Source organism: Candoia aspera, chromosome 1 (assembly GCF_035149785.1).
Source record: "Candoia aspera isolate rCanAsp1 chromosome 1, rCanAsp1.hap2, whole genome shotgun sequence".
NCBI classification, from domain to species: domain Eukaryota; kingdom Metazoa; phylum Chordata; class Lepidosauria; order Squamata; family Boidae; genus Candoia; species Candoia aspera.
In genome coordinates this window covers 72,992,704-73,014,356 of record NC_086153.1, presented here as the reverse complement: position 1 = coordinate 73,014,356, position 21,653 = coordinate 72,992,704, and the positions used below count along the sequence as shown (strand labels likewise).

At 36.6% G+C, this 21,653-nt stretch overlaps 3 protein-coding genes across 3 annotated transcripts in view; 2 read left to right on the top strand and 1 right to left on the bottom strand.

The window, feature by feature from the left end:
- The window catches only part of SLC35F3 (solute carrier family 35 member F3), a 37,142-nt gene extending 33,336 nt beyond the window's left edge, over positions 1 to 3,806 (top strand). The window contains exons 6-7 of the mRNA XM_063306722.1: positions 1,390 to 1,479; positions 3,105 to 3,806. Coding sequence (XP_063162792.1) covers positions 1,390 to 1,479; positions 3,105 to 3,349 — 335 coding nt within the window. The 3' untranslated portion in view covers positions 3,350 to 3,806. The remainder of the gene's footprint in view (positions 1 to 1,389; positions 1,480 to 3,104) is intronic.
- Positions 3,807 to 10,337: 6,531 nt separating this feature from the next.
- On the top strand, positions 10,338 to 14,746 carry LOC134499842 (cytochrome c oxidase assembly factor 6 homolog). Its single transcript, XM_063306710.1, has 2 exons — positions 10,338 to 10,576; positions 14,383 to 14,746. Exons 1-2 carry the CDS (start codon positions 10,364 to 10,366, stop codon positions 14,476 to 14,478), a joined length of 309 nt encoding a protein of 102 aa, XP_063162780.1. The 5' UTR covers positions 10,338 to 10,363; the 3' UTR covers positions 14,479 to 14,746.
- TARBP1 (TAR (HIV-1) RNA binding protein 1) overlaps positions 14,227 to 21,653 on the bottom strand; it is a 33,370-nt gene continuing 25,943 nt past the window's right edge. Inside the window, exons 25-30 of the mRNA XM_063306698.1 lie at positions 20,703 to 20,784; positions 19,021 to 19,192; positions 18,708 to 18,899; positions 17,953 to 18,077; positions 17,227 to 17,363; positions 14,227 to 15,799 (exon numbers count right to left, since the gene is read on the bottom strand). Coding sequence (XP_063162768.1) covers positions 15,640 to 15,799; positions 17,227 to 17,363; positions 17,953 to 18,077; positions 18,708 to 18,899; positions 19,021 to 19,192; positions 20,703 to 20,784 — 868 coding nt within the window. The 3' untranslated portion in view covers positions 14,227 to 15,639. The remainder of the gene's footprint in view (positions 15,800 to 17,226; positions 17,364 to 17,952; positions 18,078 to 18,707; positions 18,900 to 19,020; positions 19,193 to 20,702; positions 20,785 to 21,653) is intronic.

Genomic DNA, 21,653 nt, shown 5'->3' with positions numbered 1-21,653 from the left:
ATTTTTTATAATTATGGCACTGTTCCTAAGATATTAACATGGTTTCCCGTGTTGCCCAGCAGCTGATATTGAAGCATACTGCCTCCAACACTGAGTGAAATGTATAGCAATCATATCTAGCAATCATTGTAATCTTATCCTCCATAATTTGACTAACATGGTAGTTCCATCCTGACACTTAAGAGGGTACTGCAAATGTTTTATCTGAAAGAAAAGTGACAGAATAACCTGTCACACTGACACTGTTATGGCAAGTAAAATGTATGGTAATGAGTGCAATATCAATAACTATATCTGTTTATGTGTGCATTTAATAGATTATTGGACATTTAATAGATGATTAGATGTAATTAGGCTTTAGCCTTGAGAAAATACAACTGAAGGAAAATACGTTAGCGCTCTTCAGGTACCTGGCAGGTTATCACATAGAAGAAAGTCACTTGTTCTCACTTGTTCCCAGAGTGCCGGACATGGAATAATGGACAAGTTGCAGGAAAGAAGATTCTTACTGAATGCTAGAAAACACTTCCTAACAGTAACAGTGGTTTGACAGTGGAACAAATAATCATAAGACGTGGTTGGCTACCCTTCACTGGACAGGCTCAGGTGGAGATCTATCTAGGATTCTTTAATGTGAATTCTTACACTGAGCAGGGGGTTAGAGTTAGAGTTAAAGGAAGGCCTCTTTCAGCTCTAGGATTATATAATTCTAATACCACTTGTTAGAGAACTTTGATTTCCATCAGCATATGCTCTGGTGAAATGACTTACTTACACGAAAACTTTCAATGACAATGTAATGGTCCTCATAATGGATTGGTAAGCAATATGAAAGTAGTTCTCTTATAAAATCATATATGTTAATGGCCTTTAGAGTTTAAGCAGGTGCTTTGTAGAGTATTTCCTTTTGACTAAAATGAATCTCCCATAATTTAATATTTTTGAATCCTGCTTATGTTAAATTATTGTATAATTCCTGGATATTCTTCTATTTATATTAAAAATAAATGCAACAACAAGGTCAGTGTACAACATGGATACATTGTAAAATGGACTTAAATTAGTCGATTAAAAATTATTTTCACCATAAATACATGCAGTTTGAATGCTTTCTGAAGTAAAATTTGATTTGGAAAGACAGGATGTACAGGTTTCAACAAATTAAATAAGAACGGTCCTGCAGTTGGCACTGGATCTAAATATGTTTCTTGACATGTGATACACAGAGCTACTACTTTCAGTAGCACCATATTTTAATCTTTATGAGCAAATGTTTATATCAATCTAAATGTGGCTGCTTACAATAAACTGGTTAAATCTGTGAAAAAGCAGACTTAGTACCAAAACAGAAGTAATTATAAAATGAAATAATTTTATTTTTTATTTCAGCATTCAATATTTTATTAAATTTTGGGATTGCTATTACATATCCTACCTTAATATCTCTTGGGATTGTACTAAGTGTACCTGTAAATGCTAGTAAGTATTATTTTATTTTTTTTAATTAAGTCATAGAGACATATATGTACAGGTTGATTAATACATGATATATAAATCAGGATGTACATGATTTATATGTAAAGTAATATACATTGTATTTAAAAGAATCAGAGCTTTATTTTAGCAAATGCTCACTCTAGTTTTCCCCTTTAATTTCATAGCATTAGCCTTTCATAGCATTAGCCTTTACAGTAAAGGTTAATTTGTCAAACAGATTGATTTCAAGTCTATTTGCAATTTGTCTCTAGATATAATATTGAACTTTAGAGCATCTCCCATTTGTTTCAGAGGACAAACAACAGGAAAATTCCGTAGTGGACTGTTCTCATGTGGAGTTTGGAAAGTGATGATTTAAAGTACTAATTTCCTACTTCATTATTTCAAAATACTCATATAAGATATGATTTATGTATCTAATGTTTAGTAAAGGAAGTTATCTTCTTTTCCTTTGGTATGCATCTGGCCAGCTCCTGTTGGCTGCTTCTAGTTGCCTAATTCTTCCCTGGGTGGCCATCTAGGTGGGCTGCTGGACCATTGTGGCACCTAGCTTCCATAGAAAGTTGTCTATATCATGGCAACCATCAGCATTATGGCATTTTTGGAAGCACAAATTAGATTTTACTGAGGTCCATATGAACCTCAGTTCTTGTGAAGCAGTGCTCAATCTCTTTCAAAACGTATGTTTGATATTCTTGAGAAAGAGCACTTCAGAGAACATTAGACCACTCTAAAAAAATAAGATTAGCACTCTGCGTAGAAAGTCAATTTCTCTGGAAAGGTTGTGTTTCTAAAGTATAGATTCCCTGCTGCTACTGCAAAGGAGGGGGCATGCTTGTTGCTCTTTTAATTTGCTCAGTCTATAGACTCACTAGTCATTTGACTGCTAGATTTCGCATCTCAGGCTTCATTGGTAATAGTTGCCAAAGTGGCAACTGGTCTGATTACACAGTCACATCCACCAACAATTTCCAGAGCTGCCAGATAAGGAATTAGATTGGTTATGAAGATCAATAGCAAGATCACCACAAAAATCAGTGCCTACCAATGTCCATCTTTTATGTAGTAGGAGTGTTGATGGACATCAATCTTATAGCAATCCTTTGGACAATCTTTATAGCACTATTTGCAATAATCTGTTAAAAAAAAGACACTTCAATGCAAGGTGAAGCAGGAGGAAACATAGCTAATGCTCTCCATGTACTCTCTCCCAATTTGTCCCATGCTCCTATTGATCAGGGAAGATTTTTTAGTCATGTATCTGCTGTTGTCCCAGAATAATGCTAGACTTGTGTTCAGAACTCGCCCAAGTGTCTGCGTATGAAAGCAGAGCATCAGCACACTGGTGGCCTTCACCTGGGCAACTATCACAGGCCATTCAAAGAGGAGAAGTCAACCTCAGTGGGTTGATGCATGATCTGTTACTATCTAGATCTCGGATCAGAAAATCTATTGCCACTGGTAGTGTTCAGTTCATATTTCTTGGCTGCATTTATGGGCTTTTGGTTTGTGAGAATGAAATCCAGATCTTTTGCTATTGCATATGTACTACTTAGTAAATATGTTTTTTTCTGTCCATAATGCTATCTGTTCAATGTTTTATGCAGTTGTTGATCACTACTCGAGTGATATTGTCTTCAACAGTGTCCGTGTAATTGCCATTGTCATAATTGGCTTGGGCTTCCTCCTGCTGCTTCTACCAGAGGAGTGGGATGAGTGGCTAATAAAACTTCTTACCCGCCTCAAAGTGCGAAAGAAGGAAGAGATTCCAGAGGGAAACGGAGACATTGTTTCAGGATTGCAAAATAAAAGTAGAAGAACACGCCCCTCCATGTCATCTTTCACACATTAATATAATTTTATGAACATTCTTTAACATTGTATACTATAATTCATAGCTTTTTTCTTGCAAAGCACATATGTTCAATACAGTAAATATACACAGATGTACAGTTTTGATAATAATAGTCCAAGGCATCAAGTTTCAGCATCTCTAAATTGCTTGCACTGTTTCACATTCAACCTTTCACTTGGGAGAACTTCTCTAAAAAATCAAAAATGAAATTCTTTTTAAATGAATGTAATGTATAAACTAACGATCTTTGCATATATGATTTTATTGATAAATCATGAGATGGAGGGCATATATTTTGAACATTACGTACTGAATAATACATTGCACACTGTGATTTATGCGTGTGTGCATGCACACACATAAACATATATATATATATATATAAATATACAACACACATATATAATGAGAAACAAGTATTACGCTTATGTCATAAGCTTATTTTTTACGAGAGCTGCACATGAAACATTTGCAAATGAACCAAAATAAAATATTTTTGGGGAAGATGGGGTGGGAGGGTGGGAGACTGTTTTGTGAAGATAAGTGCACTTGGTGCCAGATTAAAATAAAGTAAAAATGTTAGGTTTGCACTAAAGCATATGGGAGAAACGATCAAGAGTACCAAAGTACCATCACCCAGGTATTACTCTTGAAAACCCCACTGAAATGAATGGCAGCAGTGCAAGAGCACAGCCTTTGTTCTCTGTGTTACTCTTGCAGACATACACTGTCTGCCTCAGTAGAGCTTGTGCAAGGAAAGTTCTCGGGGAACAAATTTAAGTGTGCATGACTGCAATCTGTGCTTAATATCATGCAAAGGAAAATACAGTGCCTTCTACAGAATTCTAGTCCATTGTCTGTATAGAAATAGGAAACACTGCAAGTTGCTTGTATTGATTTTTCCACATGAAGAATGTGTTCCACAGACACAGTGCTTTCGAAACTCGCAAAGAAATCAGGGAGTGCCTACTTCAAGCTGCTGATTACTGGGAGTGCAGACCATTTGAGGACTACTATGTCTTCTGTTGCGGCCAGATTTGCTTCCCACTCATACAGATCTGGAGATGGAGATACTCCTGACCTGTATTTCTGTGAGGAGAGAATCAAGCCGTATACGTAAGAACCATGCTTAAAAACTAACAAAAGCTATTTAGAAAAATTGTGTACATTATTGAAAATATAAGTGAATTGCCACTTGCTTTTATTCATTGTTTTTTTTAAAGGACATCAAGATACTTACATCAAACCTAACACTTTTTACAGAACTTGTAAGCACCAAGCTGTTTACTTGTACAATTTGGTTTGCCATTAAATTTCTATCTGTGATAGATGATGTGGTATGTGCAAAGAAATAGGCAACGGTGATACTTTACTCTTTTTGAAGTTTACATTGCTGCATTCAAAATGGAAAACATTATTTTTAAATGTTGCCATAACCCAATGGTGTGTGTTGTCTCCTTGGCATTTTTGGGTCAGATGGAGGTGGCATTCACTTCTAAACTTTTTACTGAATCAGTTTCAGATTCAATTATCTGCTTGACAAACTAATAAAAACTATTGCAACTTCATATCAAGTTAATGGCTTTTGCTTGCCTTCCTGTCTTATAGTGAGTTACATTAGGTAAAGGTAAAGGTTTCCCTTGACATTAAGTCCAGTTGTGTCTGACTCTAGGGGGCGGTGCTCATCTCCGTTTCAAAGCCAAAGAACCAGCGTTTGTCCATAGACACTTCCGTGGTCATGTGGCCAGCATGACTGAACAGAACACCGTTACCTGCCCGCTACATTACGTTAGTTTAACTAAAAAGTTACATTACTTTTATTTACTAAAAAGAGTTACATTAGTTTTACTAAAAAATATTGCACAGAAATATCAAATAAAAAGTGGAAAAACAAGTATTAAGACTGCCAAAAGCTTTCTCTAGGTGCTCATAGTGATTTTCTTTTCATCCTGCTTAAAGGCAATGTTGTACGTGTAGTTTTTGGATTTTTTTTAACCAAGTTATGTTAGCCCTGGAGATTAGCATGTCTTTGTCTTGTGATTTTGACAAAAATCTCAAAGCAATTTGGTGCTATTACAGCTTAGTGATATCTACCTCAAATGTTCCTATGTTTGGAATTTTCTTATGGTTTCTTTCCCATCAAAATGTATTGTATTCCATCCTATCCAAATTCTTTATTATTCCTGCGTGGATCCCAGTATGAGAAATGCCTGAACACTTGAAATTTGTTTCCTTTTTCAGCAAATATAAGGACGAAAGATAAGATAAATTCAAGACATTGGGAATTAAACTTTTCCTTTTAGCTGAAAAATCCTGGAGAATGCAGCCATATATACTATAGGTAATCAAGCTACATATTAAATCCTGAATAATATCAGATTTAGTGATGAGAAAAAAATTACAGAGTACCTTTGCTTCAAGACTCTGGTTTGAGAGTAAATAAGGTGGGATGAGACTTTAAAGTAAAAATTTATTATTATATATGGAAGTCATTAATCACTGTAAAAAACAGCTTGTAGAGGAATGTAAATTACTTTGGATAATTCAAGTAAAAATTTTACAGCTGCTCTGTATAAGATTAACTTTATGCAATTGATGAAATTCATTATTTAGCCAACCTCACAAATAGTTTATATAATAATATATAAATCACTGCACAATTTTCCTCATTTTTAATCCTTGATTTTAGGGTTTTACAATCAGGGATATATAAAGGATTTTATAAACTGAGCCCAATCCAGCCAAAATTAACCATTTAACATCCCATGTATTCCATTGGGTGAAAAACATTTGCCTACTTGTTAAATTATGAATATTTAGAAAGTCTTCCTTATTGTAATAGAACAGGATGGTGGCAGTATCAGTCTAAAAAAATTATAGACAGCCAAATACAAATAGGAACAAGAATGATTAAAGACGCGGGGTCATGTGATCCATACTAACTATAGATCTGAGTATTTCTCAGGAATTCATCTATGGGAAGATGACAGCAAATAATGGTATTGGAAAGGATCTCATAGGTCATCTAGTCCAAACCAGTTATTGCAGGATTCCCAATGTGGAGTACAACTAGCATCCTTAAGAAATAGTCATATATTAAACATTTCCAGTAAAACAAAATCCACAACTGTCTCTTGTCCAAGGCAGATTCTTCCAGTAGAACAGATCTCTTTGTTAAGTCATTTCTCCTGTTTTAGCCAAAATAAACTTACGATTTTCATCTATTAGTTCTAATTCTTTGCTCAGAGTTGCTTTGGACTTTGTGGATCAGCCAACCTTCTTTACATTGAACAAGACAGCTAGTTGCTACATTACTGACTCTGAAAGAGCAGATGTTCCTCAGATCTCTCCTCCTTTCCTTCTCAGCAAGTTTCTTCCAAATACATGATTTCAGACACAAGTCTTTTCCATCATCCACTACATGATCTTTTTAGCTGACAATGCCAGAGTGAAGGCAGGCCCTTCTGCATGCAAAGCTTGCACCCCACTTTTTAGCTACAGTCCCTTTTTGAAAGGAGAAAACACAATATTGAGTACCTCTGAGATCATATAAGATGAAACTAAATGCAACAGTTCCCAGGTTCCAAAAACTGTAAGATTCAGAATGCCTTCTGCACATAAATGATACATATCATCAGTAATGTTCAACAATATCTAGCCCAAAAAACAAGAAAAAATGAAGAAAGAGGATAGCTTCTTCCCACACTACATCAGTGATTACTTTTTTTTTCCAGTCCAGGTGATTTAGAACCTGGGGAGATGAAGTACCTAAAAAAACAACAAGATGTTAAGTGAGGAAGCAGGGAGCCTGAGGTCCAAATCCCCACTTACTGATGAGGCTCACTGGATGACTTGGGACCAGCGACACTCTCCATCCAACCTGTCCCAAAGGAAATACCTGTGTTCTAAATGAAGATAAAATGAGGGGAAATCCTATTTGTGCTATGTGGAACACTAGACTCTTAAGGCCCAGAGGAAAGGTGGATATAAATGTAATAATAAAACGTACTTAACAGAAAATGGCAAAACATTAGCTTTCAGATCAGCTGAATGAAAAATGCTTTCAATCTTTTAGCTCAACGCATGAAACCTGGTCATAATTCATGATGTTATTAACCCAGCACAAAAATCAGAACTATGAAGTATTTATTAAATTAATTAAATTACAAGGCCGCAATAGATAATTAAATTTATTACAAATGCTTCTATGCCACTTCAATTATATGATTCTAAACCGTTTACAGAATAACATACCATATATATCATAGAACAAAGGAAAATTTATCAAAATTAGACATATCAACAATAACAAACACTATCAACACAGATTGAAAGTAGTAATAGTAATGTTAAAAAAAAATACAACATCACTTCAACCACAAGATTAATCTCAGGTACATTTTTCCTTGTTTTTATTTTTAGCTGCTATTGCTTATTTTGCTTCTGTATTTTTGTTCTTTGGTTTGTATTACGTTGCCCAAAGGAGTTGGGCGGTCATATAAACCTTAATAAGTAAGCAAGCTTGTAACAAAATAACGCTTTTTATTTTAAATTTAAACAAAAAATAAAAAAAAACGTTCAGGTTTCCTTGACAAACAAAACAAGATTTCTAACTTCCAACTACTGGCAACTCTCTTCTGCTGATGTTACTTCATACCTTCCAGCCTGCACAAAAGGGGCGGGGCCGACCATTTCCTCGAGAAAGGTCGTTTGGGCCAAATACGCGTGCGTACCACGGAACACCGCACGCTCCTTCCTCTTCCCCCTTAGGCCGGTCGCACAGCATGTCGGTTGGACGAGTAGCATACCCACTTCCGGTGTGGTTGACCGCTGACGAACGTCCGGGGGATTCAGCTGATTCGGAAGTGCGGCAGGTAAGTATCAACAGGACTTGCGAAGGAGAGCGCTGGTAGCACGAGCCGGCTGCAGCCCCCTTTGCACGCTGCTGTTGGCGCCGGTTCCCTTTCGAGTGCGATGTCGAGGAGATGCAGCAACGGTGAGGGTGGCTTTTTCTTTTTGTTCCACCCCCGGACCGTTGTCTCTTGAACCCTGTGCAGGGAACGTGCACCTTGTTTTCCACGGTCAGCTTTGGCTTTGTGGCCGAGAAAAAAGAAAGAAAGAATATTCCCAGTGTTGGGCTGCTTTTTCTAGCAGCGGCGAAGGAGCTGTTTGCAACCGGCTCCACGTCCCCGTACAGCCAAAGGTGGTAAGTAGCTGGCGCCGTCGCTTCGAGACATTTCAGTGAAGGTCCCTCTTCCTTTCTTCCTTGCAGATAGATCGCACTTTCAGAAGGACAGAAGCAGAGAGCCGGGAAAAGCCACTCTATGAACGGTGGCAACTCTTCGAGCATAGCCGACTGCCAGAATCGAGGTTTCTTTTGTGTCTCAGAAGTGATAACTGCTGACTGTTACTTTTGGTTCATTGAACACAAGTTTGGCTCCGGGATTAATAACTGATTAGTGTGTTTTAAATTAGTTATAATGATCTAACTCAAACTGGCCAAGAACAGGAGGCAGTGGAGTAGCCTGGGAGAGACTCAAGTCAAATCCACCCTTTGCAGTAAATGCAAAACTCACTTGCAGCTGGAGAAAAGGTGAAATAGCAAAAATGAATAAAGGCTCAGGTGACCCATCTCTGGGATGGACTGACAGCATTTGAAGTAGCAATACTCCCTTTATTGCTGTGCTTTGAATGTCAGGGGTAGACATGGTGGTATCTCGAGATTTTAGATCACAATGCTCATGTGCACCAGGTAGTGCAGATTACAGAACATGTAGGCCAAGCCATCCACAGGGTACCAAGTAGTCTACCCTTGCTCTGCATGCTTATGGTAGCAAGCCCCACTAGATACAGTGGAATTTATTTATGAGGACCTAGGTAGAAGATCATGCTTTGGGCCTTTCGCTATTGATTATGCATGTGTGAAAGACAAATGCTATTTTTAAATGGGCTTGTATCAATTTTTAAATTCTGTTAATAGCCACACTTAGATGAAGGACTTTTAATGGTGTTTAACTTTTCCTGTTCATCTGTGAGCATATGCCTTTAAATGCTGCCTCACTGATACCTATTCAGAGGTCAAATTTAATTCAGTAGGTCCTGAACAGGTATATGATTGACACCCTCAAGTTTTTCTCCCACACATCCCAACAAGAGTATTATGTATTTACTTTTTTCATGGTTTAACCTCTTTATAAGGAGCAGTTTCTCAGCCTTGACAACTTTAAGGTATGTGGACTTAATTCTTTCGGAATTCTGGGAGTTGAAGTCCACATATCTTAAGTTGCTAAGATTGAGAAACACTGATATGGACAAACACAGCTTTGTTCCTGTCATTATGACTGACATAATTACATGGTTTGCCTTAAGAAAGCTTAAGAGGGATTTAAGCTTCAAAAAAATTCCCATTATTTTTTAAAGAAAATATGTATACTTGAAGGAGTATAGCCACTGACGGCAATCCAATGTGTTACAAAAGCCAGTTTAGGAAAGATGTAGTATATGTAAATTTGCTGTATTGCCTTTTTTCACCTATGTATGAATGACCACCTAATGTCATATGCTTTTTCATGTATTGTGCCTTAAGGTCAGGGTTGTTTAGCCTTGTCCTAAGCTAGATTTTGATGTTTAGTAATTAAACATAATCAGAACCAAAGTGGTATGGTGGTTAGAATTATTGGATTAAAACTAGGGATGACTCAGATTCAAATCTGTTTGGCCAATTACTACTGTAGTATTATTGAAAAGATAAAATAGGACCACGGACAGGATCTTGTTAGCTACTTTTTGCTCTTTGAAGAAAAGATGGGATAGAAATGTCATTACTACCAGATTAGCTTTATAATCATCTTTTTTTCCATCTATGGCTGAAAACCCTTGCATATTCAGAGGTAAGTAAACTACAAGAACACCCTGCTTCAGGTAGACACCTACAACATTCAGGTGCAGAATTGAAATAAGCACACTTAGAAGAATTGAAGAGGACAGGCTTCCAAGTTTTTTGTTGGATATATGTTAGAGAATTACAAAAGTACCTTAAGAATGATTTCATCTATATTCCCTTTTTTAATAGTGACAGAGATGTCAGCACCATCTATGAAAGAAAGAAAAGCTTGCTGGGATGCAAGAGATATCTATTGGAAATGCTTAGATGAAAATATGAAAGATACATCAAAATGTGACAAATTGAGAGGTTCTTTTGAAAATTTATGCCCACAGCAGTGGGTAAGTAATTATTTTTATTCATTTTTATGTGTACATACCTAATGTGATTATTTTGGGGGGATATGTAGAAGACAGGCAAGGAATGAGAAGAATTGAACAAAAGAAATTAAAGTCAGGAGATACAGAAAAAGGCAATCAAAGTAAATTGAAATTACACTACCACCATTTACCATCCCCCTTCGTTCCTTTCTATCCTTGCAAACCATCCTTACTTCCACCATATCTGTACACATCTGCCTGGATCCTCTTCAGAATTCTGCCTGAAACCTTTCCAGGCACACTAATAAATGAGCTATTGCAGTCACTCTTGTTCTCTTGGCCTTTGTACAAGCGAAGAAGAATGGCAGTGTTCCAGTTGTCAGGCAGATTAAATGTTGTGCAGTCACTCCATAAGCAGACTACATCTATAGTTTAACATTTCTCCAGTTGCAATATGTACACCCAAAGCCTTACCATTTTTCAACATTCTCACAGCATTTATGACACCCTTTCACCCATTTTTTCTTGAATTCTAAGATAACATTCATTTCAGTTCTGCTCTTAAACATGCTATCATTTACAAATGCCTAAAATACTCATTTGAACATCACTTCAGTTTAATTCAAAATCAGTTCATCGCTTTTCTTATTTCCATTCACTCTTCTGGAAGTTCCTTTTTAGCTTTTTTCATACACTCCCCAAATAGCTCCATTTCTTCTTTGCATTGTTTGTTCTTGATCATGCAAGAACAAACTCTCTTTGGTTACATTATTTGCAACTATCTTTTTCTCATTATACATATTATACGTCTTTGTCATGTCCTCATTTTTGCAGCAGTCTTTTATATGCATTTTTCTCATCTACTAGGCACTTTGAATTCTTCATTCCACCAAGCATCCTTTTCCATGCTTCCAATTATAACTTCACACACCTCTGTGGTACTTCATAATATAATTCTTTTCAATCAGTTCTAAGCAGCTCAAATATCATCCTTTGTTCACTTTCCATTCATTCTTCTGGGAGATTAATCTATCTTCTACATGAATATAAACATGGAATTGGATGTAATGGGGCAGAATGTATTCTTCTTGTCCATATAAATTACAGTGCTATAATAGTAATACTACTTACAGTGAAAATCACAGTACCAGCAACACAATGCTAGAAGAGGATTGATGTACAACATTTGGATCTCAAGAGGGCTGTGCCTATCAGCAGCTCCTTACAGGAGTTGCATCCTTTTCCTGGGCTTGAATGGTAGCCCAGAAGATATGACCAGCATTACCTCCTGCTGCCACCACTTTACTGAACTTAAACAAGGATTCTCCTAATCTGTCAGAAAGAGAATTCGCAGTATAGAGATCCTCATTTATCAGGGTTTCATATTCATGGTCCAGACCTTACCAGCTACACTAAAGGGTTTCTCTATCCATGTTTTCTGGCACGTGCTTCTGTTTAGAGTAGGACTTTGGGAACATTCTTTGTTTATTTTGCTCCTGGTAGATGGTTTTTGTGCACATGTAAAGTATGTATTTTATATATATATTTTTAATTTTATTAAAAATTACAGTTGCAACAATACAAACTAATACAATCTAAAAAACTAAAAGAATAAAAAGAAAAAAATAGGTGCAGAAAAGAAAAAAATAGAAAAATAGAAAAGCAAGGAAACATAATAAAAATACAAAGAAATGACTTTCCCCTTCATCGCAAGTATAAACAATTTTAGTAACTTATCACCTTCTCTTAAAATACAACGAATGATCTCTTCTTCCCATATCCCATTTCTTATTTATAAACAAATCCTTAAAGCCTTGTTGTTTCAGTTTTGATCAGCAAAAGTCCATTAAGGATTACCAGAAATAACGTAACTATTTTAACCTTGATCAAATAAGTCAATATTATATTCCTTCCATTTCTTTTAACAATCTTAGTCTTTAGTCCCTTCAAATACAGGTAGTCCTTGCTTAATGATCACAGTTGGGACTGGAATTTCAGTTGCTAAGCAAAGTGGTCATTAAGCAAATCTGACCTGATTTTATGACCTTTTTGCAGTGGTTGTTAAGCAAATCACCACAGGTGTTAAGCAAGCCACATGGTTAAGTGAATCACATGGTTCCCCATTGATTTTGCTTGCCAGAAGCCAGCTGGGAAGGTTGAAAATGGCGATCACACGACCACAGGACACTGCAATGGTCATAAATGTGAACTGGTTGCCAAGTGCCCAGATTGTGATCACATGACCATGGGGACGCTGTGACTGTCGTGTGAGGAGCGATCATAAGTCAGTTTTTCCAGCACTGTCATAAGTCTGAACCATCATTAAACAAATGGTTAAATGAGGACTTCCTGTAATGTCTTAGAACTTGATTTGTTTTCATTTTTTATTTGTCCCTTCTCACAAAAATCTTCAAAACTTTAACAAGCCTCTTTTGTAAATCCAATACAGGAAAATTATCCAGGTCACTCTCTTGGTTTATTGTTTGTATATCCCTTTTAATTATTAAGACATCAGCCAGTTTCTTTTGTATATCCAGTGTAGCATCTTTTTCCATATCATAGCGCATAGCCTGTCATTTTTAAATCCACTTTCAGATCAGGCTCAATCTTGTCTTCTTCCTCTTCCATAACATCTTTCAAACACAGTCTATCTATAGAGGCAGACACTCTTTCAGTATGTCCAATATTAAAAATATTTTGCTTCATTCTGTATTTGTAAGTCAAATTTAAGTGTTCCCTTTTAATTGTAATCTTTAGTTCCTTTTAGTTCCCTGTGGTGTCCAACCTTCAAAGTCCCATCCTATCATTTTTTTAAAAAGAATTAAAAACAAGTGTCTTCCCATGGGAAGGATTCTTTATAATTAAATCTAAAATCTTATTTCAAATCCATCTGGACCCTTAGTCCATTTGTAACTTTCCAAAACCAAGGTTCTAATTACCCCCTGCCTTCCCCCCCCCACAATTTTTTAAGTCCTTAAACTTGTATTTAAAACTTTTGCTAAGGAATGAAGGAAACTCACCGGGTGTTTTCAGGGTTGTCAATCCAAAGGTTCCTAATAGCTGAAAAGCAGTTAACAAGCAATTTCCGAAACTGATTAGAAAAGGAAGCTTGCGAACTTAATGTCCTTTCAGAGGTGCTGACCATGGTTTGAGCAAGATGGCTATTCCCTCGTCTCCCAGAGCTCTAAACTTGCCAGAGACTGCTGTCTTGCCTGGAGAGGAATTACGAAGAGCCGGTTTATTCACCAGCTCTTCATCCGCCACGGGAGTTCAGCTTGCCATTTTTTTCCCCAGAAGTCCGTATTTTTTATATTTTTTCAAGGATTTCTTCTTTGTGGTTTCATTATCTGCGCTTGCTAATCCGGAACAGAGGGACCACCTGTAATTTGTAGCCAACGCTTCAATCATTGCTGAAGCTAACAACTTTCTACATAGTTACTAGACATGTGCAAACCTTTCCAAGGAGGTATTCTGCAACACCTAGGAGCACCTTTCCTTGAGACAGTAAAGCAGCAATGTCTTTTCCTGGCTTACAGGCTGTTAGCTCCATAAGCTGCGGCTAGCTATTTCCATGTGTACGAACCTGCACAGTGACTTTGCTTTGCTTTTATCCTAGCCCTTTATTTGTAACCAGGAAAGGAGTATGTAGTTCCACGTTTTTAAAAAAAGCCGATGTGGGTACAATTTATTCAGCATTAAGTTTTCAACATAGCAACATAAATGAAATCTAAAATGTTATGATGGGTACAATATTTTTTCTAGTTTCATTACTTTAGACTTTTAATGAGCCAGTTGATTTGCTAACAAAGTGATCTTATTCAAAACAGGTTAAATACTTTAACAAAAGAAGAGATTTTTTACAATATAAAGCACAAATGGAATCAGGACAATTTCTGCCTTCAGAGAAAACGGAGAAGTCATAGCAACTAGACAACTTTTACAATATTGGACACAAGGGAAGTTGCAGAAGAGCAGCATAGTTGAAGAACATAAATGTTAGCACTGGCAATGTCCTGTAAATTTTAAAAGTTGTCCTTGTTTATAAATCCCATACTGGCCTTAAAACTCCATCTTCCGTTATTTGAAATGCTCATTGGAGAGAAGAGGCACTTAGGAAAGTATGCTTATCTTTCATCACTAAAAGGCTACACCATCAATAAAGTCAAAATAAATGAACTGTATAAATTCAAATACTGTATCATAAATTCATTGCAAATATCCTCTTCCAAATATGTTTCCCCCTGTGTAATAGAATGTCTAATATATTTCAATGGTCCTTTGTCTATTGCATCTTAAAGAGGGAGAAGAATGATCTTTATTGTTATCAATAGCAGCACTCTTAAATATTTCATTTTGGCCAATTCAGATACATGGAAGATCAGTTTGTTTAATATGTTGAATTAAAGTTTAAATTTAGAGACATATATCCAGTTTTAAGAAAATGGAACCGATCCGTTTGAGTTAATGCTGGGTTGGGAAAACGTCAGGAAAGTATATGAGTATATGATAGTCTAAGAAGTTAAAAAAAAAATCCCAGAAATCAATCCCAGAAAACTCCATGGCCTTGACAAAGTGCAAAGTGAAGGACCTGATTTGTCAAATGCCAAGTTGCAATATTGCAGTGTATAGTATCTTCTTGATTATGTGCCACTGAGTCATTTTTTACTCATTAGTGACCACACAGATTTTCTCCATGATGAAATACGTTCATGGAATGAGTTTATAGTTTTGTGGACCAGCAATAGCATGGAGCTTGCACTATTAATATTTTGACAGCTCTGTAGGGTTGCAGGAACTACATACAACAAAAGCAGCCACCCTGCTGCAAATGAGTAATTATTTAGAGCCACTTCTAAGACTTTCAAGAGGTGGGTCTGCAACAGTATAATCAGAATTCACTAGCACCAAAAAGTGTGCATTAAAAACAGTAATTTTAATATTGTCATGGTTTAAGGCATTTAACATTAATTTTTAAAAATGAAGGCATGCAAAATATAAATCATACTCAAATGGTAGCTTTAATCATTTCGGAATTTATAGCACCATCAAATTAGCAGCTTCAACAAGAATTACACATTTTGTCTTTATTCTTTTTCCTTGACAATCTGCTGTCTTGTATATTCCCAAATGAGCAGAGCACCACTTACATGGACATTAAGTGAACGAATAACTCCTTGCTGAGGAATTTCTACACAAGTGTCCAAGTGTTGAATTACATTTGCTGGGATTCCTTCATGTTCATTTCTGATTTAAAAATCAAACAAACATGCATTACATTAGCAGAAAGGGGACATTGTTCAGTGGTAGAACACATGCAGAAAAAAATCAAGTTCAAATGCAAGTATTTCCAAAACCATACCTGCCTTGAACACTGAAGAACTGCTGATAGTATTAAACTAGAAAGATCAATGACCAGATTTGCATGTTTCCATTTCCACCCCCACCTCCAAATATTAGCAGGCTTTGTACTGGAGGTCCAAGCCATAGCCAAAATCTGAAATGTGTGCAGTTTCTACTGCAGAAGTTCTTACTGTTAGAGATAAAGATCAGCAAATAATAAAGCAAGCAGACTTATCCACTTTAGTATGGATAGAAATTATTGTAGCAATTTGTGAACTGTCACTGAAAATAATGTCTGATTTGGACTCTCAAAACTTTTTTTTTTTTTTTTAGAATTTGTGCTAGGTACAATCAACGATGTGCTGTGATACACCAAACATAAGTGGCCCAGCTTTATTAGCATGCCTTTTATTCTTATTGCAGAGATAGGAAATCTTTTCCTGCCAAGAGTTCCTCCTTTCTCTCCTTCCATCTGTATTATTTTTTCTCCTATAAGAACATAGTAAACCCAAGAAAAATCTGTTTTGTAAAAAGGACAGCTGGATAAGACATGTATACCATCTTCTCATGGTAGAAGTTTGGTTGTTGCTGTTCTTTTTAATTTAAAAAAATGTACCATATTCTATTTTTGACTGAGTTGTGAAGATGGAGCTCAACTGGGGCAGGGGGAAGAAAGGAATGCTTTGCACAACCCCTACTTCTTGCTAAATTCTCACTGCCATCTCTCTCATTAGTAAATGCCATCTTTCTCTCCACCCTGTACTGTTGTCACTGCTCATCAAGCATGTCAACCTTTCAGATAGCCATTAATGGCAGAAGCACATGAATCCCAATTAATAATCTTGGGGGCAGCTTAACTCCAAAGGCTATATATTCTCTGAAGAGCCGCTGATTCCCCACCCAGTCCCATGCAATAGATTTTTCAGAAAAGGGAAACAGGGCTTTCAATTCAAGCTCCTAATAAAACTTAACCATAGTTCTATGCATTTAAACATGTTTCTGGGCTTTACATTACTGAGAAAAAATTTTATATTTTGGTTTTGCATGACCAATGCAATTGTTTGAGAAATTTAAAGAGAGATCATTTGTGGTGCTGGAAATTAAACATAATGGCAGTTATTAAAAATAACTATCAAGAAAATAGCCAACTTTTGAATCTATCTACTGTCAGTGTGAGGCTACCTAACAGATTAATCTCCAGGAAATGTAGCTCTCTAAGGAAAAACTGCAGTACATGGCAAAACTGTTTCTTTCCATTTTCTGAATGGTTTTCAGCATTCTCTACCAAAATATATATTTGAACAATTTATTGGAATTAGATTTTTCATTACCCCAACAACAACAGGGATTTCTCTGGAAAGCAATATTCTGTTAAACTGCGACTTTTAGCCGTTTGCTCTACCCCTATTATAGAGTAGCCTTCAATTTTCTTCCGTTCCAAATAATCAATCAGCTGAAAAGGCTTTACCTATAAGTTTTTGAAAAAAAAAATGAGGTTAGTACTAGGGTTTAGAAGTGTGTGATTTTCATTAGTACAGAAAGCAGAATATAGCATGTTCTGAATGAACAGTTCTCTCCTGTAATCAAAAGGCTAATATTATGGAGACTGAACCTTTTCTTTTGGTTAGACTGATCAAGCTGCTGCCCTAGTTCAAGCAGCATGCAATCATGGGAAAAGTTCTTAGCTTGATGCCATGCCATGCACAGCATTTCAGCCATAAACTGAAGCTTCATTTAATTTGGTATCTGATTCAGAAGAGCTGCCCCTAAAAAAGGCCCAAAGTAAGGGCAATTATGCTCACTCTTTCCTCCCCTTGTCAGCCAGAACTGAATATATGAAAAACCCATGACTATAATCTTCCCACTGAAATCAAAGAGAGATGAAAATGCTTATATTGGACTGCTTCTTTAAATTCTGCAGCTAATACATACTATAAAATTAATGCAGATCTTTTTATAGCATCCAAGTTTAATGCAACTTCATAAGAACCAGATGGAGACTGTATAGCAATTAACTTGCATGCATGTGATGGAGCAGGAAGGTATATTTTACTCACTTCAATAACGGAAAGCCATTGTTCAGCAGACACACTGAGATGCTGGAATTGTTTGTCATTTATATAATGGAGGTTGCTAACAGTTAAAGCAGAAACACCAAATATTTCACAAGTACGACACAAGCCTAAAAATGAAGCAGAGCTCTTTCAATATGAAATTGATTTCCTCAACTGAATGGTGCACGCAGGGACTGAGGAAGAAGATTCATGTTGAGGTTATAAATAAGCAGATCTAAACTACAGTGAGAGCCAGTGTGGTGTAGTGCTTAAGGCACCAGGCTAGAAACTGGGAGACCGTGAGTTCTAATCCCAGGGTGACCCTGGGCCAGTCATACTCTCTCAGCCCTAGGAAGTTGGCAATGGCAAACCACTTCCAGCATCTTGCCAAGAAAACTGCAGGGACTTGTCTAGGCAGCCCCAGGAGTCAACAATGACCCAAAGGCACAATAAATAAATAAAATAAACTCAAGATGCTGAATCTACACCATCGTTTTCTATTAACTTTAAAATCAAGGATGCACATTGCACAGGACAACTATTCCTTGAAATACTCTAACACAGGTATTAACACAATTAGGAAAATGAAAGACATTTCTCTTTTGTGTTCCAGTTTGATCACTAAAATGCAAGAACCTATTTTCCCTTTTTAAATCCTCAAATTATTTTCTAGGCTGGATACAAAACTAGATTTGTTACTTTGTAATTATAAGGCATGCAATGTAAAAAAAAAAAAGCTATAATGAGTAACAGCTTACCTCCTAAATTGGTGGGTTTATCAATGAGTGAAGCTACTACAATCAATTTCCTGTTTGATTTTCCAAGTTTAGTGGCTCGATCTTGAAATATAAGCTCCAGATCCAAATCAGGAATACTGGCTTTGCAAGGGATAATTTTTTTTTGAACATCCATCCACCGCCTTTCATTACTTGGCTCAGCTAAATTCAGTCCTGAGAGAAATTATGTAATTATCTAAATGAAATGATCCCTTAAAAATCTGAGCATTCTAGGACTTAAGTACTTAGGACAAATATAGTCTGTTTAGATTATGATGATCACCATTATTATTACCAATATCTTGCTGAGTCCAGTCATTTGGCTTAAGGTCAAGAAGTGTAGTTTGAGAATGGCAGGATGGAAATGTTGAACTCAGTGGAATATCTCTGAAAGCTGTAAATTTAGAGAGAGAAATCCATTCCTCTTCAGGAATTTCTGAAAGGCGTGGCAGCGTGTAAAATATTGTCTAAAAAATAATATTTTCAAGAGTCAAATTCCATTTTAATGTAACATATTTGGGGCAGCAGCCAACCAAAAATGCTTGGCTTATTTCTAATTTGAATATCTGTCTATTCTATTTCTGCTGGAAGAAAAGCTTACAGGTATTCCTCGCTTAATGACTGTTCATTTAAGGACGATCTGAAGTTACAACAGCCTTGGAAAAAGTGCTTTACGACCTGTACTCACACAAACATCACAAAACATCACACCACCAGTTACATGATCGCAATTCAGGCACTTGGCAGCCAGTTTGCAATTACAAGTTGCAGCATGCAGATCACAATTTGTGACCTTTTTTCTGGTTTCCAGCAAAAAACATCCATTCACTTAAAAACCATCATAAAAATGGTTGTAAAATAGGGTCCAATCACATGGTGACTCACTTAACGACCGCACCATTTAACCAGTTTTCCAGTGCCTCGTTAAGTGAGGGCTACCTGTATATCTGTCAGACTGGTAATTAAATACGCCTGTATTCCAATTGGCTTTAAAGGCAAGTAGGCATATTTAAGTAAGGTTAAATGTTTTAAAACAAGCAATTAATTACTTTTCCCTTTCCACAGCCCACATTATATACAATATAATACAAATTCTGCACCTCTAACTTTACTTGTTTAAATCAAGCTTCCAACTCTTAATGGCTGCAGAAGATGATTTGAAAAACATAAAATATCTGATCTCTAAAGTCAAGAAAGAAAGGATTTCCATGATCTGGAAAGTAAGATTCAAGATGTAACATTTCTAATACAAACAGAGTAAGATTGTAGTCCTATATTCATTTAGTTTGAGAGTGGATACAACTGAACTCAGTGTGGTTTACTTCTAAATAGTAATGGCTTAGATGGCATATTGTGCAAAGTAAGCGTATAGCTGGAACAAAGTTTTGATGTTTTTGCAAAAATAATACAAATTGGCTCATCTCGAAGCAGCACACTGTGGCTTATGCAGTAAAAATGTGGTGTTAACATATGACAGATGTAAAAATTTACCTTTCTATTCTTAATGGCTGCAGAATTTTTTAATACCATATAATACGGTGCTACTTTAGTTTTAGATTTTTAAAAAAACAGTTTGTATCCTATCCTTTCTCTGAAAGAGTTTACAGAGGCTTAAACAGTTATTCCCATTTTTTGATCATAGCAAATTTGTGAGATCAATTCAGTGTTTTTCAAACTTGGCAACTTTAAGAGGTGTGGACTTCAACTCCCAGAATTCTCCAGCCAGCATGCTGGTTGGGGAACTCTGGGAGTTGAAATCCATACATCTTAAAGTTGCCAAGTTTGAAAAACATTGAATTAGATTAAGGCAGCAAGGGATCCTACCCAACCTGCTGTGCTTTATGAGGCTATGGGACTATTTGAAGCTGAGTCTGCAAGAAATAAATCCAACAGTCTATTACCACCATCTCATGGTAAAGCAGATACACAAACAAGCAGGAAAACAATTTCTTTAAAAATGCTGAATTCTGTGCTTACCTCAAGACTGTAATCCCTAAGTGGATGAAAATGTTCAAAGAAAAAGTGTTTCTGGATGCGCTGCCAATTCTTCTTAGCATTCCTGCAGATGATTAAAAAAACAGCATTAAGATGTGATGTAACAAGAAAAATTCAATACACAGGATTCCTGTTTAAAAGTCCAGTCCTGGATTGACTGATTATGTGCCATCAAGTCACTGTCAACTGAATTCAATGGACTTATTCCATGATAAGTTGCTGCTGGATTGCAGTTTAGCTCTCCCTTCTTTTATCATTTGTTTCAGTTCACATGCTGACATCTAGCTATAGGACTTTTTATAGTACCAATTATGTGATAACTTCTGGTTGCTATTCACAGTCCCATAATTATATGAAATATAGTTGACAGTATGAAAAAGTTCACAGTATTTAAAAGTTTAGAAAACAGCATGTAGTTTGTCACCAATAGGTACAAGCAGAGAACAGAGTTGTGAAAATACTTTGGGTACAAATGTACAACCACCAGTCATCATGTTGGGGTCAGTATGGCTCAATTCTCTGTTATGATATGAATTCCACTATAGGTAGCGCTCAATTAACTACCACAATTGGAGTGGCAACTCCGTTGCTAAGCGATGTGGTAGTTAAGCAAGATATCACATGACTGTGATGGACTTACAACCTCACTTCTGCCACAGTCATTAAGCGAATCACCCACAGTTAAGCGCAACATCATGTGACTGTGACTTGCGATTTTACTGCCAGCTTCTCCACTGACTGTTTGTCAGAAGCTGGCTGTGAAGTATGCAAATGGTGATCATGTGATGCTGCGATGGTCATAAACACCCACCAGTTGTGAAGCACCCAAATCTCGATCAAGTGACCGCAGGGACTCTGTGACAGGGACAAGTGTGAGGACTGGGGGTAAAGTTACTTTTTCAGCACCATCATAACTTTGAACGGTCGCTAAAC